At 39.1% G+C, this 17902-nt stretch overlaps 3 protein-coding genes across 9 annotated transcripts in view; 2 read left to right on the top strand and 1 right to left on the bottom strand.

Moving 5' to 3' along the window:
* Positions 1-213: 213 nt before the first annotated feature.
* Positions 214-1949, top strand: LOC103989916 (transcription factor MYB14-like). The gene is made up of 3 exons (XM_009408865.3): positions 214-466; positions 554-683; positions 819-1949. Exons 1-3 carry the CDS (start codon positions 334-336, stop codon positions 1489-1491), a joined length of 936 nt encoding a protein of 311 aa, XP_009407140.2. The 5' UTR covers positions 214-333; the 3' UTR covers positions 1492-1949.
* A 64-nt stretch (positions 1950-2013) lies between these two features.
* Positions 2014-4363, bottom strand: LOC103989914 (hexose carrier protein HEX6). Of its 2 annotated transcripts, XM_009408864.3 has the most exons (3): positions 4070-4362; positions 3680-4002; positions 2014-3272 (listed from the first exon to the last, which is right to left on the bottom strand). In XM_009408864.3, exons 1-3 carry the CDS (start codon positions 4200-4202, stop codon positions 2202-2204), a joined length of 1527 nt encoding a protein of 508 aa, XP_009407139.2. In that variant the 5' UTR covers positions 4203-4362; the 3' UTR covers positions 2014-2201. The 2 variants fall into 2 exon arrangements, with proteins under 2 accessions (XP_009407139.2, XP_064971262.1); XM_065115190.1 differs by having other exon boundaries at positions 3680-4363.
* A 2187-nt stretch (positions 4364-6550) lies between these two features.
* The window catches only part of LOC103989917 (uncharacterized), a 25754-nt gene continuing 14402 nt past the window's right edge, over positions 6551-17902 (top strand). For 5 of the 6 annotated variants that reach the window (XR_010488216.1, XR_010488214.1, XR_010488215.1 and 2 more), the window contains exons 1-2: positions 6551-6723; positions 15553-15696. Coding sequence is in view for 2 of the 6 variants with exons in the window: in XM_065115181.1 (XP_064971253.1) it covers positions 6567-6723; positions 15553-15696 (301 nt within the window). In the remaining 4 variants the exon portion in view is untranslated. Of the gene's footprint in view, positions 6724-6889; positions 7087-15552; positions 15697-17902 lie in introns of those variants that run through there. The other variant, XR_010488217.1, reaches the window with a different exon arrangement.

The raw sequence follows: 17902 nt of genomic DNA, 5'->3' as shown, positions 1-17902 counted from the left end.
GAAGCCAGAAGAAAAGGTTCCTGTTATATTGTTGGAATAACATCATTATGTAGCAAAGAGAGAATTCGTTGCCGGGTCCTTTTTATGTTAGATGAGAAGGAGAAGGAGCTAGGAAGGCTCGTCCCGTGCAATTAGAGAAGAGAGAGAGAGAGAGAGAGAGAAAGTGAGAGAGAAAGATATGAGACGGGAAGAGAAGAGAGAGAGGGAGAGAAAAGATCTACCGTCGTGCCTCACATAAAAGGGGAGAGCTCTCCTACCAAAGACTGCTCAAAGTTGGAGAGAGAGAAGGGTATAAGAATAAGAAGAACAGCGAATCAACATAGAGAAGAGGGAATGGGGCATCACTCCTGTTGCAACCAACAGAAGGTGAGGAGAGGGCTATGGTCTCCTGAGGAAGACGAGAAGCTCATCAGATATATCACAGCCCATGGCTATTGCTGCTGGAGTGAGGTCCCCATGAAAGCAGGTCTTGTTTCTTTTCTCTCTCTCTCTCTCTCTCTAAAGTATGTCTGTGCTTGTCATTTGAGATTCTTATGCTTGGATCGTTGTACAGGGCTTCAAAGGTGTGGCAAGAGTTGCCGCTTAAGATGGATCAATTACTTGAGACCCGGCATAAGGCGCGGAAGGATAACGCCGGAGGAGGAGAAGTTAATCATCAGCCTCCACGGGATTGTTGGGAACAGGTTCTCATCTGCCCACCTTCCGAAATCATCATCCGCGTTAAACTTCTTGAATGCTTGCACTGCCATCATTTTTATCACGAATATGATTACATTTTCTGGTCTCATTTCTTCTTCTCGCTGGCAAATCTACCGCAGATGGGCTCACATAGCAAGCCATTTGCCTGGTCGAACAGACAACGAGATCAAGAACTACTGGAACTCTTGGATCAAGAAGAAGATCCGCAAGCCTACGACACCCCAGCCTACCGCGTCCCCGAGAGTTGAGCTGGTCCACCCATCTCTCAACTCCATGAATCAACTCGATTCTACTGATCTCCATCGAGATTTAACGTCCAAGTCATCGCCGGATCCCATATTTCCTTCTCCTTGGCCTCTTTTCATGTTTGACGATGGAGGCGTCAGTGGCAGACACTCAGCCAGCAGCTGCACGAGGGAGGAACCTCTTCAGGAAGCGACATGTTCCGACATGTACAACGTCCCTAACCACAAGCAAGACGAAGCAGATATGCCTTCCCTCTTCGACTTGGTGAACAGCAGCATGACCTACAACAATTTGCCGCCTTTGGTTGACGACATGGAGAACACTGTCACTGAGGAGGAGGCACAGCCGTGTTGTCTGGGAGACAATGGGGAGGTAAGCGGGGAAAGCTTTGAGAAGAAAGGGCTGGGTGAGTGGCTGGTGCCACAGCAATACTCTTGCTTGCTTTCTTGGGACGATGTCCAGAGTCCCATTGGAGATGAAGCTATCATCACAACTTCCTCTAGTATGGCCACCATGGATACAACGTTCCCTTTCCCATGGCAATAAACACACGTCACACACACGAGGGAACATTTTGTGGTTTGGAATTGGATGATCCTTTGATTTGTTTTGTTTGCTTGACATTGTGGATAACAGTAATAACGAGCGATGATCACGCAATATGGAGAACATTTGGAAGGAAGGAATGGAAGAAATGAAACGGGGTGGTGACCTCAATTCTCGGGTGTTGTGGTTGTGAGATTGTGATGCTAACTTCACACCTTCGTGTACTTCTTTCCTGACGGAGCGATGGCGTCGTGTCGACTGCAGGCGTGAACAGAAGAAGCATTTTGTCGACTGCCGGCCACCTCATACTGCATCCATAAATCCATATATTCTTTCCCGCGTTACAAGTGAAGCAACAGATATCCCTTTTGGCCTTCCGCCAGCTTTGCTCTGTTTCGACTGTCCTCGTGGATGCCCAACCTTATGTTCTTCGACGATGCCTCCTTTGTTCTCTGCAATTTCATCAAACATCTTTGACAATTGACATCGCAAGCATCCATTATTTTACAGAAATCACACACATATCCGCATACGATTTTGTTAAGCATAAGTAGAGCCCCGTACTTGTCGATTATTCTATCTAATGTTTGAGAGAGAGGATCGATACATGCAATTCTGAAATGCTTCTGCATCACTTGTGAATACACCAAGTGCAATCGACGGATTGCGATCAACAAGAGCTTGATCCTGTTAATATATGTTAGAACAGATCATCCATCCATTTTGGACTCCTCTCCTTCATCCACAACGATCCTCCTCCAAAACGGATGTTCCCTCCACACTTTGCCCATCTGCTCCATGGGTATGTTCCTGGTCTCTGGCAACAGCATGTGTATGAACATGGTCATGATGACCAGCCATCCCGCAAAGAAGAAGAAGATCCCGGACTTCATGTGGCACAGCATGGCCAGGAAGGTCTGAGCTATGATGAAGGTGAAGATGAAACTGACGGCCACTGTAATGCTCTGCCCTGCAGACCGTATCTCCAGTGGGAAGATCTCACTGGGGACCAACCAGCCCAGCGGCCCCCATGACCACCCAAAACCAGCGACGTATACACATATCAACAGCAGGACGAGGTAGGCGTATCCTCTGCTCACCCCACCGTGGTCGCCGAGCTGGGTCGCCAGTATTCCCGCAATTATCACCTGCGAAATCAACATTTGGATCCCCCCGATCAGGAACAGTCGACGCCGGCCGAGTCTGTCCACCACGATCATCGATATGAGCGTGGAGGAGATGCCGACCGCTCCCCCGACGACGGCCGAGATCAAGGACGCGTTCTGGCCCAGGCCGATGGTCCGGAACAGCACCGGCTGGTAGAACGCGATGGCGTTGATGCCGGTCACCTGTTGGAAGAAGGGGATGGCGATGGCCATCACCAGCTGGGGACGGTAATTTCGTCGAACGATGGTTCGGAGCGGCCGGCGAACGATCCGGGACGCGTTGCTGGCCGCGACGAGATCCTCCAACTCCTGGTCGACGTCGGTGGTGCCTCGAATCTTTTGGAGCAGCTGCTTGGCGTCGTGGACGTCGCCGCCCTGTTGAATGAGGCTGTTCGGAGTCTCGGGAAGGAAGAAGGTTCCGAGTGTCAGCAACAAAGCTGGAACTGCTGCTAAAGCCAGGGAGACTCGCCAGCCCCACCCGCCCTTAATGTTCGCGGTGCCATAGTTGATGATGTTCGCAATGAGAGCTCCGATTCCAATGCTGAACTGGAAGCCATTGTTGAACGCCCCTCGATACTGAGGCGGAGCCATCTCCGAGAGGTACAACGGAACGGACTGCATCATGATCAACAAGTCAGATACCGCCAGCGCAGTGTTCGACGCTGTAACACAAAAGACACACGCGCGCTCTCTCTCTCTCTCTCTCTCTCTTCGTTGCAACCTGTAGACCTTATGTTTCTACGAAATGAAGTCATTCATCGACTTGACTTTTCCGTTTGCTGTCATCACGACGGAACACGTATACGACGATGCGTCCTATAGATGGTGTGATGTCGCTGTTTGACGTATATTTAATCGAAGCCAAACACCTTTTTTGCAATCTTGCAAGCCGCCATTTGGGACCGCTTCAAGCAAATCATTGAAGCGCCGCAACAGATACTTATCTTTAGGGTACGCTTTGAGTGGACCTCGTTTCAGATCAAACATGGCGCTTCAGAGAACAAAAGGTTTGGAATTCTTACCTGGTTGGCTAATCCGACGCCTATACCCAGCAAGACGCGGCCGAAGATGACCATGTAGATGTCAGCCGCAGCTCCACCGAGCGCTGCCCCGGCCATGAAAGCGAAACCCCCCGCCAGCATCGTCCGCCTGCGGCCGAACCGCCGCGTCACCCACGAGGCGATGAAGGTGGCGAAGAGCCCGGCGACGTACAGCGACGACGTGAAGGTCGTCAGCAACTGGCTGTTGAATTTGCAGTAGTTGCTTACGGCGGAGTCCCCTCTCATCTTGGCGTACACGTCCGGGAAGAACTTCTCCAGAAACGACTCCATGGAGGTCACTCCACCTACAAGTAGAACCGAGTTGAACGAAGAGAAGCTCACCCGTGGCTGGCCGACGAAGGGATTACTTACCTGAGATCCCGATGTCGTAGCCGAAGATGACGCCTCCCATGCCAGCCATGACGCAGGAGATGACCACAAAGGTTGTGACCCTGCCATTGTAGGTGGCTGCCGTTCCGGTAGCAGCCGAGATATGGACGGCCATGGAGGTGGATGGGAGGAGGGGAGGCGTCGCGATAAAGGACTGTATTTTATAGATCTTCGCAGTGTCGAAGAACACTTACAGAACGGAACAAAGAAGAATAGCAGTCGTGATTGACTTGTTGGGTCTCCCTTTTTCTCTCACGTCGCGATGAAACGGGCGCAGGGAAAATTTCTACCTTCTATCCACTCTCATAAAAAGGAAGTAATCTTTTATTGATTGGGCCATGAAAAGAAAACAATTGAAAGAATCCTTGATTACCTTAATTTATATGAAAATATTGCTTACCAATTGAATCATTGATATGATTTCCTCCATTATTTCTATCAGAATTTACTCTTTTGCTTTTCCATCATGTTTGAAAAAAAATTTCATGATTCAATAAATTATCATGAAACATTATATTGCTATACCAGGATTCAATAATTTATACTATAATTAGAAATTATAATAGAATAATCAATACTTGCCGAATTAAAAATTCTGTAGATTTTGCAATATAGGAATGCAAGAATAAAACTTGGATAAATATTCATCGTATTCTATAATCATAAACAATTTAATCATAGGATATTGTTAATAATTTTGACAATTCAGATCCATAAGAAATTTCATGATCAAAACATAAATAAGTGACATTATCCTTATACAATCTAGAGAGTTATATATCATCATATAACTATCAAAACTCTTTATCATATCACAGTCAATACCAATACCAATTTATTTACATAATTACAATATCATCATATTATTACCAAAATAAATAATATTTCATATTAATATTATACAAGTCTAAAATAGGAGACATTTTTAAATAATAATATTTCTCTTAAGCCTACGCTACTCTGCTCCTCTGACGAAACGATTTTTAAGAATAAACATTAGCAAACGATAGATAAATAATAATAGTCTTCTAGTAAACATCATAACTAACTCATATACCAGTAAAAACGACTATAAATGCTTATAGATAAATATTTTATAAATATACTTTTATAATCAATTTAGAAAAAAAATATATATATATATAATATCATATCATTTTTATGATTTCTATCAAATACACATAAATGACTTATCAATATTTGATCCATAAAATAAATTTAAACTTTTTAATTGAATTGATATAGACTCAATTCATATGCAAAAAATATTATGATCTAAATCAGCTAAAAATTGTAACTTTTTAAGAAATATCTAAGTTTAGTCGCAAGATGGAAGGAGATTTGAATTGATATTCTATCATTAATTTGTATTAAAATATTTTTTAAGTCAATTATTCAAATTGAACAAATGAATATTTTGATTATTCTATTATTATATGATTTGGGTACTAAAATATTTTGAATTAATGGGTTCCAACTCAACAGATGAATGGATCTTTAATCATCATGATTACATACGTTGGATAAATGAAATATATGGGCCAAAATTTTGAGTTGGCTAACATTGGCTCGGGTCGAGACCGTTCGGCCGAGACATTATTATTTTCTTAGGCATAAATGCATCCCTCCAAACAGAAAATTTTTTGTATTTGGTTTGTTTACCCCAAAATTATACTTGTCACTATTATTTAATCTCTACTAAACATCATAAACAAATTAATTGTTGGTTAAGACTATAATTTCCAGTAATATCTTTTAGAAACTCTCTACGAATAGTGCAAATATATTTAGATAATTTATATTTTAATTTCAGTCATAATTAGAAATGATATTCTGGAGATCTTAGATATATGCCAACGATATTGGCACATTTGGAGGATCCAAATAGAATATATATATATATATATATATATATATATATATATATAATTAATATTTATAATTTATATGTTTCTTGTAAAATGATGAGTACAAGATTCAATCACAGAACATATATAATTGCTGACGTATGGAGCTGTGCAAATTATATGCTCTAAACTACCATTCTCATGTTCGCTTTCTTACAAAAATAAAATAAAAATTGTTGACCATATTATCACTGCAATAAACAACAGCAAAAAAAAAAAACACACACACACTTAAGTCGAAGCTTGTGTCAACTCCCAGTCTCCAAAGACATTCAAATCACATGGACCGTTGATTGGCTTCTTAAATAAGCCTGGCTGTGAAATGGACTACCCATCTCTGTGGTCATGATATAGACTAACATATCTTGCATTAATTTCCCAAGACATATATACGCACATCAATAACACCCAAGTATTAATGTTGTAGGTGAACTCTACAAGATCTAACAACGTTGATGCTTCTTTGACCGATAGATGGAGCAGCAATTAAAAGGCAGCAGCAAGCTTTCCGAAGGAGAGAGAGAGAGAGAGAGAGAGGTGTGCGTGGACTATTTTTTGGAGTTGGAGGAGGAATGAGAAGAGGCATGGAGATGGAGAGCGAGGACGTGGAGGAAGAGTTGGAGGAGATGAACGGTGGGCTGGACACGCCCCGTGGAGCTGCTCCGGAGACGGAGGAAGGCGGCGGCGGGGAAGCGGAGCAGAGGAGCGTCTATTACGACGAGGACCAAGGTTTGTATAGCCTCGCCGTCTCTCTTCGCGTCTTTATTCCGTTTTCTATTTTTGGTTCTCGAAACCAAGAAAAATGGGCAATTATGAAATGACGATGATGCCCTGGCGCAGTGAGTATAGAATGCCAAGACAGAAAGCATCGATTTCCTCGAAACCCTCTTCTGTTGTTATTTGTCGCTCGCTCGTTCCCGTTCTTGATCCTCTCCTTGTCCTCATTCTTCCCTGGGAATGGGAATGGTGAGATTCGAGCGATCATGGGGTTTTCTTCTCTCTTGCTGCTGCATGCAGTCTATCATCTTGCTTTTATCACCTAGATCGGATTTCTTGTTGTGATGGGAGAACGCCACTGGATCTTGGCGGTAGGTTAGTTTCTTGATCTTTGAGACATGACTCTACATGGAAGAATGGCTTGTATATTGTTGTTGCTTCTCTCTTCTTGAACCCTCTGATTTTGATTCTGGCGGCAGGGTTTAACGAGTGTTTTTGGTCCTTTAGATCTCCATGCAAGAGTGGTTTGTGTATGGGTATCATTCCATCATGTCAACCAGATATCGTCTTGCTTCTCTCTTCTTGAATCTTTTGTCCTCGATGCTGCGGCGTCGGATTCATGTTGACGCGTCAGGGATTCGGCAGTCTTCCATTTCAATGTTCGGATGTCAGTCGTCACATCGTGAATCTCTTCGTCAGAAATCCTTTTCGGAATGGTTCTGTGATCAGTATCCGGGGAAGGGCGAGTTGGTTCCCTTGGATCCCTAATAATCTCTGTTTCTTTGTTTCCTCATCTGATGAGATCCTCTGACGCACACGAGCCGATGAATGCAATTTTTTTATAGAGAGGTTTGCTAGATTGCGATCTGATCCCGAAGAGGAGATATGAATATTTATTATAAATCTTGCCATCTTATTTAACTTCTTTTGCTTTATCTTAATGGTCTTTACATTAATTGTGTGATAATTGTTCTCAGCCATTGATGTGACTATTAGGTTATTTTCTTGTGCATCCGACATGACTAATAGGAAGTTGCTTTGCTTGATAATCTCTTATGGAGATATATGCATTCTACCATCTACAATTAGTGTCTAATTAACCACCAATCAGTTATGCCATGGTTTTTCAAGTATGTATATTTCTTTTATACAACTTCATTCACATTTTAGCATGCAGTTTATAAATGCATCTGAGCTCTACTTTGAACAAATTAAAGTACGGAATTTCTTAGTTCAGACATTACCAACTATTTCATTATGGCATTAGGTTCTTTGCCTTTGTTTTGTCGTGTCTAGTCTAACAATATCAATCGGGTGGTTTGTGCAAAAAGTCCTGATTGCACAATCAACTAACCTCTTTAAGATGTTGAAATTAGATATCCTTCAATAAAATCAAGGTACTGAAATTAAATGAAATTGAGATTGAATGACTTGGTGTTGAATTTGTTGTTCACGGTACCATATAATCAAGATTTTCAATTTCGAATGATACTGTCGGCAGTACACGGATCGTTCGCTACCGGGCGGTACCGTCGATTGGGGTTGTTTCCGCCCCGTCTCCATGCTAAATCGATCGGTGACAGTCGATTTTGATTGTCGTCGCCCGCTACAGGGCGGTATTAGCCGAGGGAGAAGGAAGAAGAGGGAGAAGAAAAGGGAGAACTTGGAGATCCGGGGTCGCTCTCCGTCAACGATCCCGATCCGTCGCTGCCCTCTCTTGTCGGACGTCGTAGATGAGACGTCGTCTACTTCTCGTCTGAGGTGACGAGGCCTCGGCATCGTCCGCGACTTCTCATCCGCGCGGGGAGAAGAAGCCTCGGCAACGACGTCACCGAGGCTTCGCTGGGAGAAGAAACGAGGCGACGTGGCCCTTATTATTATTATTATAATATATATATATATATATATATATATACACACACACACATAAACACGCCAGAGCGTACTGCTCGGTATACTCGTACCATACCGTATCAAGCTGATCTTGATACTCCGGTATGATACGAAATTACAAACCTTACATATAATATCATTGTAGAGAACCTTATTTGCAAAGAATGAGATGTTCGTAAGTTATGGGAGTCAGAAGAAATCATTTAGAATTTTGCTTTCATTAAAAAAAAAATGCATAACTACATGTAGTATTGTGATCAATTTTACAAACAACCACTAGGCTTAAAATATAAGAAATAGAGTGTGAAACCAGTGATTTAAAAAGCGCTAGGCGCCAAGGTCCAAAAACGCTCGAGGCGCTAGGCGCTCGCCCGAGCGAAGCGAGGCGCTAAAATATAAAAATATATAATATAATTAATAAATATAATTATTTAAATTTTTAAATAAAAATATGCTATTAAATTAAGAAAATCATAATGTCACATTAACAAAAAGTTTTAAAATTCAAAACAATAAAATTTTACATCAAAGTCATTCATCATAATCAATATTATCGTCATTTTCACACAAATCATCTTCATTGAATTCGTCTTCTTCCTCTTGTCCTTCGACTCTTTCCTCTTCATCAAGATATGTTTCATTCTCTATGTCTTCAACAATAGCAGGAGCCGAGCTTGATGCTTTTGCACTCATTTTTCTGTTTGTCATTTGTCTTGTATATGTTTGTAATTCTTCAGCACCTGAAGCTCTTGCCACATCTCTCCATGTCAATCTATCATCTTCAAATACAAGCCCGTCTTCGGCATCTTGCAAGTTAGTACCCATTTCTCCTACTAACCACTCATTTGAATCATCAATATCTTGTAATGAGATTGAATCAAATCTATTTTGCAAATCATAACGAGCTTTCAAAGCTTGATTATACTTTATGTAAACAAGATCGTGCAATCGTTGATGTTCCAATCGATTTCTTCTCTTCGAGTGAATCTGTCATGTCATATAATTTAAAAATATATTAATACATCTATCTAAATAAATAAATAAATTAAAACAAAAATATTTAGTGATCCTTACATGCTCAAAGACACTTCAGTTTCGCTCACAACCCGAAGCACTACATGTCAAACTAAGTACTTTGATAGCAAATTGCTGTAAGTTCGGGGTGGAATTTCCAAATAGACTCCACCATTCAACTGCAAAATTTATGTTATTATTAGCAATAACATAGTAACATAATATATATGAAATTAATTATATCAAATTATTAATACCTGGAGACATAGTTGTCTTGGATCGAACGACAATTGGAATTCCAAAAAGACCTTCGGCATTTTTATATAAAGATAATTCATGAATAATCTTATCTTGAACCTCAAGGCTGGGAATTAATCTTTCAACGCACTGATATAACCCATCCAAAACTTCTGCATCAAACCCAACATATTTAATCTTATAAAAGAATTCAGGGTTCAAATAATATCCTGCTGCATGTAAGGGACGATGAAGTTGACAATTCCATCTTTCGCCAATGAATGTAAAAATTTTCTCATATTTTTTTTTATTTTCATTAAAAGATATTTTAATCATCTCTTTTGTTCTATCCATAGCCTCATAAATATATCCCATTGCAGGCTTATTTTCATTATCCATCAACCGAAGGATTTGAACAAGAGGGCCCATTACCTTTAATATATAAACTACATGATTCCAAAAGGATGACATTAAGATGATATCAACAACCCTCTTGCCTTTTGCTTCTTTTGCCCATTTGCTTGTCACCCATTTCTTAGAGTTAAACATGTTTCTTAGATTATGTTTTTGACGATGCATGCTCTATAATGTCAAGAATGAAGTAGCAAATCGGGTAATACCATATCTCACTAATTCTTTGTTCCCTATAAATTCTCTCATCATATTCAAAGCCCCAATATGATTATAAAGAAATCCAACAATAAAAATTACCCTTTCTAAGGTTTTCTTGATGTCTAAGATCTTTCTAATAACATTAAATTAATAAAATGTGCTGCACATGGAGTCCAATACAAGTGTTGTCTTTTTGTTTCAAACAATTTACCTGAGATAAAGGATAACAAAAATGATAAGACTTAAGAGTTTAACACATTTAATTGAAGATAAAATAATCAACAAATTCAAAAGATGAATATTACCAACTAATACATAGTTGCTTTCATTGTCGGTTATGATTTGAACGATATTTTGTTTTTCAATTTCTTCCATGAAGTTGTCAAGTAAATCATATATCTTGTCTCTAGATTTTATAAAAGATGAAGTATCTATTGACTTTACAAGCATAGTCCCTAAAGAACAATTAACCATAAAATTAATTATACTCCTGCGTCTCCTGTCAGTCCAAACATCTGACATAATAAAGCAACCATGTGTTGCTCGTAATTCTTTATGACCCTTTAGTAAGTCATTTGTATAATTCAACTCATTTTGCAATAATGGAACTCGCATCTCATAATAACTTGGAGGTTTTAATCCTGCACCGTATCTTCCAATAGCTTCAATCATATCCTTAAAACTGTCTAAATGAGTTGTACTAAGGGGAAGATCAGCCTGATAGAAGAAGCGAGCAATTGCTGAATTGTTCTTCCTCTTATTTCTTTATCACAAGCATCACTTATATTTGTTTGTCTAAATTTTGAGCCTCCTGCTTGCCCTTGTTGTTTCTAGGATCCTTGAAATATATATAGATCCATCGGTCTTTTTTTACCCTTCTTAGTACTCATAATTTCTTTTCCTTTTTTGTTGTATACTTTTTTCCCACTTGGGTTAATACTCATAGAATAATCTTCTTCTTTATCCCTGAGATGTTCAACATTATCTTCTGGTAAATTTCCGTAAGATTCATTCTTTTGTATCTTCTTTTCATTTATATAATTTAGCAACTCTTCTTTTACATCAGGTGGACACTTTTTGCAAGCTGCTGCATTCTTGAAATTTCCTACTAGATGTTGTTTTGCACGAAAAATACCACCTTTAGTAGTCTTATCGCAGAATATGCAAGTCACTGCATTAGGATCTTTCGGATCCTTCAGATAATTATGCTTCCATGCAGGATCTTTTTTTGATGCCATTGGAGACTCTATTGAGTTGCTATATACACTTGTCATTTATCTTAAAACCTAACAATAATTTCAAATAAATAAAAATTAACAGTATTAAAATCAAAATAATATATTATTAATCTATTAACAGTATTGAAAATTAATAATTTCAAATAAACCTAACAATATTAACAGTATACAGAAGGAGAAGAAGGAAGAGTATAAAGGGGGTGCTGAGTCTACTGATTGAGAAAAGAGGCAGCGGCAACGGGAGCGGGAGTGTAAGGAGACAGCGGCAGCGGGAGTGTAAGGAGGCAGCGGCAGCGGCGAGTAGCGATAGCGGCAGTGGGAGCAGGAGCGGCAACAGCAGCAGCGGCAACGAGCAGTTTTAGGGTTGGGCAGCGACAGCAGATATCGGTTTTAGTTGGTTCGATTGAACCAACTAATCACCGGAGACCAAACCAGACCTAAAATCCTGGTTCGGTCGCCTGGTTTAACCCAGGCGCTCGCTCGAAGCGCCCAGCACCTGGGCTCGGGCGAGCGCCTAGGCGGTGCCTCTTTGAAGCGCGCCACATGGAAGTTTAGCGAGGCGCTCGGGCCTCGCCTCGCCTCGCCCGAGCGCCTTTTTAAATCACTGTGTGAAACATACAATTGCTCGCTTTTCTCTTTTTCATTCTAGAGTAGTTCTCTTAAGTCACCGACGTGCCGAGCCCTACTCGATATGGTATATACCGAGGCGTACTGACGGAATGCTGGGGCATACCAACGATACGCCCAAAATCATAAAAAAACCTCTAAAAATATCTAAAAATAGAAAATAGTTAGATTAGGGTTTTTAAGTTAGAAATAAATATAAATTTAGTATCATTTTAGCAAAACTAATATAAATTAGGGAAGAATAGTGTCATATATCTTTTTGAGCTTTGAGGAGTACCTTTATGGTTCGTTCCAGATCATTTTTATGTTAATATTGAGTTATCTACGAGAAAATTATTTAAATTTTATAATTTATTTTTTATATAACTTAAATTTTAAAATTCAAATGAATTAAGTAATTAATCGATGAATATACCTAGTTCTACCACAAAAAAGAATGGCGAGACTCCACGGGCAGTGGATCGGGGTCCTCGATCCTATGTATCTCTATATCAATATGATATGTTTGTCGGACCCAATCCTAAAATTGATCCCACGACAATGTATTGATATAACGTATGCTTTGTTGAGTTTAGGAGAGTGAAAATGTGAGAATAAGAGAGAGATGCGAGTGAAAAAGAGTTTATGAGAATTTAAGAGATTGAGAGAGTGAAATGAGTTGAAAGAGGACGGAGGAAAGGGTTTAAAATATCTATTCTAAGCTTTAAACAGTTAAATTGACCATTTTAAATAGGGTAGTCTCAGCCCTTAATCGTTAACGGTCGAAATCTGAGTGTATCGACCGGTATAGTTTGGTAATGGTCGGATTTCAATCGTTACTGCCTGGTACAGATCCTATATCGCTTGATATTAGGTGAAGTGACCAGTACCGTCCAGTAGACGACAATCTGCGTATCAGTATCTTATCGGACCGGTAGATATCGCCCGTATCGGGCGATACGCATCGGTACAACAAACGTTGCATATGGGTACTTTTCTATTTCTTTGGCTGAAGGAGTATGGAAGTGTCTCACTGCACTTGGACCTTCCCATTAGTTGGTCCTGATAGACATCATATTTGGAATCATGAAGGTAGCTATCAAGTGATGATGGATGTCAAATCACTAAGACTGCTTGAATCATTTTGTCTCATTGAATAAAGATACATTAATTTTCTATTATATGAATTTAGTGCAAGGAGATAATACGATGTCCATGATCTTCTTAAGTCTAAGAGAAGCAGATAAAGGCAGTCTGTGTCTATCATAAGGCACAATGTTGAATATCATAAGACAAAAAGTTGAATATTCATCATTTTGATGCTCATTAATGCCAAAAGAAACTTCTCATCATTGTTTTTTCCTACTTACTAGAAACCAGAATTTTCATCTTGTGAATCTTTATATTGTTGTTTATTTGAAGGTTGGACCAATACATACCACATACCAACCAGTATTGGGTGCTGATATATGGTACACCGGCATGTATTAGAGACTCAAAGAGGAATAAGAAGAAGAAGAGGAAGGAAGAGATGGCTGTGGAGGAAGAGGAGGAAGAAGGAAGAGGTAGGAGGAGGAAAAGGAAGGAAGAAGAGGAGGTGGTGGAGGAAGAGGAGGCAGTGGAGAAACAAGAGGAAGAGGAAAGAGGAAGAGGAAGAAAGAGGAGGAAGTGGAGGCGATGAACGAAGATGAAGAAGAGGGTGATGGAGGAACAAGAAGAAGATGAAGGAGGTAGAAGAGAAAGAAGAAGAGGTGATGGAGGAAGAGGAGGAAGCATATCCAAGGTTGATGTTGGTGGCTGGCTGGGAGGGAGTGGCAGCGGATGGCAGGAGGATGACGATGGTGGCTCATGGAGCTCCGCACGTATGGAGAAGAGAATGCAAGCTCTAATTCAAGTTTGAAGTTCTTTTTTTCTTCATTAATAGACCGAAATGGATTGCCCAAAATAGGGGTGGTCCGTGTCTGTATGGGCTCCAACTGGTATATATCGGTAGGTGCGAGCTGAACCAGCCAAAACTGCAGTCCTTGATTTATGATCTTATAGCTACTGTTACCTGTAACATCAATATTAACAAATTTAGTGTACAATATATGGCAGCCCATGCTGCAGTCACAGTTGAAATTGGTGGAATGAAGCCCCAAACAGGATGATCAGATTGCTAATTCTCAAGAAGTTGCCAATGGAAGATCAGATTTTAAATCTCATTTGATAAATGATCAAAAGGACCTTGAAAAAGCAAATTATGTCTTAATAGATACAAAGATGGAATATGGGTCAAATTCACAATGTTATTATGAAAACATGGCGAATGACTGAAAGCAAAGATGAAATAGCAGTGCATGAACATATTATGGTACAAAAATTAGTAAACTGAAAGTGACAGAGTTTGATCATGAGAGGATATTAGAGGAACAAGATACACATGATTTGTACCAAGGTTTGTAATACCGTACCATACCGGAGTTTTGACCTGGGCTCGGTACCGGTACGGTACGGTATACCGCTCGGTACACCTGGATGTACCGAGCGGTATATTCAGACGTGCCGAGTACTGTAGCAGCACTACAGTGCTACAGTACTGCTACAGTACCGGACCGGTAACAGGCGGTCCATGTACCGGAAGCCTGTCGGACCGGTACATACCGCCCGTACCGGGCGGTATGGACCGGTACTGCAAACCATGATTTGTACTGTCCTAGGTGTAACTCATGCATCACAAAAGGAAATGGTCAGTTAGAGGAATTCAACATGATGTGCTATCAAAGAAAGTGCATTAACAACTATATGGCGCTTTGGATACTGAATTTGTTTCAGGTTGACACATTTAACTGATCCACCAGAACCAGATGTATTCATGTGTTTATCACGTGTCAGCTTTTTCAGTCCAACAGGTTTGTACCTGTTAATTCTGCCTCTGTATGTATCTAACAAAGTGTATAAAAATCAGATGTTCTTAGGATAGATAGCCTGTAGTGGCCTTTTGCTTTGTGATGGTGATAAATTACCACTCCTGTAATATACAGATATTCTACGATGTTCTTACATATAGGTTTTGGGCACAATCCTCACATTGTGGCTCATACTAAGTCAGTTTTGCACTGGCAAGGGTCATGATGCAGCAAGGAAAATCATGGTTTTAAGTTTTAACTTTTAAGTACTATGCATGCTTTTAACTTATTAGCTTCAACCTTGAATTGATGGGAAATGGATATAATGGTTGCTCTCTTTGTATTCTGAACAGAGGGTGGTTTTAACATATTTCACATATTTGAGAAAGGAAAGGATACTCATGTGCAAAGTTCAGAGCAAGTGCCCGAGAAGAAGATAAATTGGATTTCTTCTATTTTTAAAGTGGATAGAAGCAAAACGAAAGAAAGCGAACCAGGTGTGTTTCTATTGCATCTTTTTATGATTTATGAAGCGAACACTTGGTCTAAATTCATCCAAATAACTTAGATCTATCATGCTAAGAAATTAACTTGTTGCATTGGTAAAACATGTGACTGGCAATTAGTGTAAATCCCACAAAATAAAAGAAATTAACTTGTTGCCTCCATTTAAATTTACCTTTTGTGTTATGTGTCAGATGGAAATTGAGATGCCATTTAATTTGGTCATGTTATTAAATGAACAAACTTCTTTCATTCTAGCTACATATTCTTGATGAATTTCTGAGTTGGGTTTGGATCTCTCATTAGTTCTGAAACATGGATATGGTTTGCCTAATTACCTTCAACTACTTCTGATGGTCCCAAAAAATATTTCTTGTTCTTGCAAATTCTATTTTTGTAATTCCCTTTTGGTCAATTGATCTGACTCTGTGGATAGCTTTCACAGTTTTGTCTCTTTAAGACTATATTATTTTCCTATATTAGTTAGTTACTGTTCTTTAGTCAATTGTTATGAAGCTAGGATTTGATGTTCTTTCATCATATATTCGTTTACTGTAAATTTGTTGATAAAAAAACACAACTGGGGATGTGGACATTGCTCATCATACCCATTATTGATGAAAGCTGGAGTGAATCTTATGCCATTCTAAGGTTGTTAGGAGCTTTAAAGCCCAGTGAATCTTATACCACTGCTAGAAGAGTCGATGACTTCATACAAAGGAGAAGAAAGAATCACCTCCCATAACTCTGCATAGTGCTTTGAAGTTTTTAAAGTCTCAAATCATTTCTCAAAAGAATGATAGGTTTGTTATTCTAAAGTGAACTAAGAAATTAATATTGGAATATAACTAGGTTGGTCTATAGTCATTACTATTAATTTTATATGCAGCCTTGTATGGGAATTGGGAAAGATCAACTTATGTGGCCTTATCTCCTTAAGTAGTGGGGCTGTAGGGATAACTAATTTAATAAAACAAAAGCATAACATGGATATGGAAATTAAATAAATATGTGTCATTTTTTCTAGTATTACATATATGGAGATAAAATTTGAACAATTTATACAATATATGATCATCATATGTGCAATTCATGAGATGCATAATAATCATTTGCACGAGCAACATACTAACAGTATTAAAAAAAATGCTTTCCCTGAACAATATTCATAGAAACACTTCAATCACTTATATGAAACATTAAGGATAATATTCTTATTATCAATACTCAGTTCACATATATGTATATACATATACATATGTATATATATATGTATATATACATACATATAAACATGGTTCGCATTACCGGTTTGTATCGGTATACTGATCAGTTGTTGGTATGGTACATATCGAGCATATCGACACATGGTATACTAGGGTGTACTAATATACCGCCTATGCCGGTCCTCTATTGGACCAGTATGTACCACCCGTATCAAGCGGTATGCTTCGGTACATCAAACTTTACTCACAATAAAGCTTATTAATTTATCTATACCCATTTATAGTTCTTTTTACATGAGTTTTTGAATTAGAGGTTGAATAACAAATTAATTTTAAAGGTCCATAATACTATCATAGATGGATTTACAGACCTCCAGTATTACCAGTCTGACTAAGGACCAATTCTGGACCTTATAGATCAATACCGATAAGTATTTATTTATTTATTTGTTAATAAAAACTGTATATTCTTTTAGACTTGGTAAATCTGAAACGTTTAATTGTTTCACTAGCAAGTCTAGCTGCATATTGATGATTATTGCAGTAATTTGTACAACTCTAGGCAACAATCTAAATTACTGATCACAACATCTTGGTCGATATAGCAGAAAGAACATTTCAAAATTTTAATTTATCTATGAATACATCATCAACATAAGTAGGTTCATCATAGAAAACGAATGAAGATAGCTGATATAGTAGTACACACACCCTAACAGAACACTGTCAACGATAAATATCAAGATCACCAAGGGGACAGAAAAGAACATGACCAGCTGCCATTGTACCAAAAAAAATGAAGATTTGGTACTTCTCAAATTACAATTATTAATAATGATCAAATTGCAATGTTAAAACCATATCTTGGATAATAGGTAAGATAGTATTTAATTCATGACTCATTCCAATTTCTAAGATGAGAATTTGAGCTAAAGGAAATTTGGATCTCAATGCCGAAGGACCATTCCTAGAA

Source organism: Musa acuminata, chromosome BXJ2-6 (genome assembly GCF_036884655.1).
Source record: "Musa acuminata AAA Group cultivar baxijiao chromosome BXJ2-6, Cavendish_Baxijiao_AAA, whole genome shotgun sequence".
In the NCBI taxonomy this organism is placed as follows: Eukaryota; Viridiplantae; Streptophyta; class Magnoliopsida; order Zingiberales; family Musaceae; genus Musa; species Musa acuminata.
Note: the sequence above shows the minus strand (reverse complement) of the source record. Positions and strands in the feature narration are given on the sequence as shown.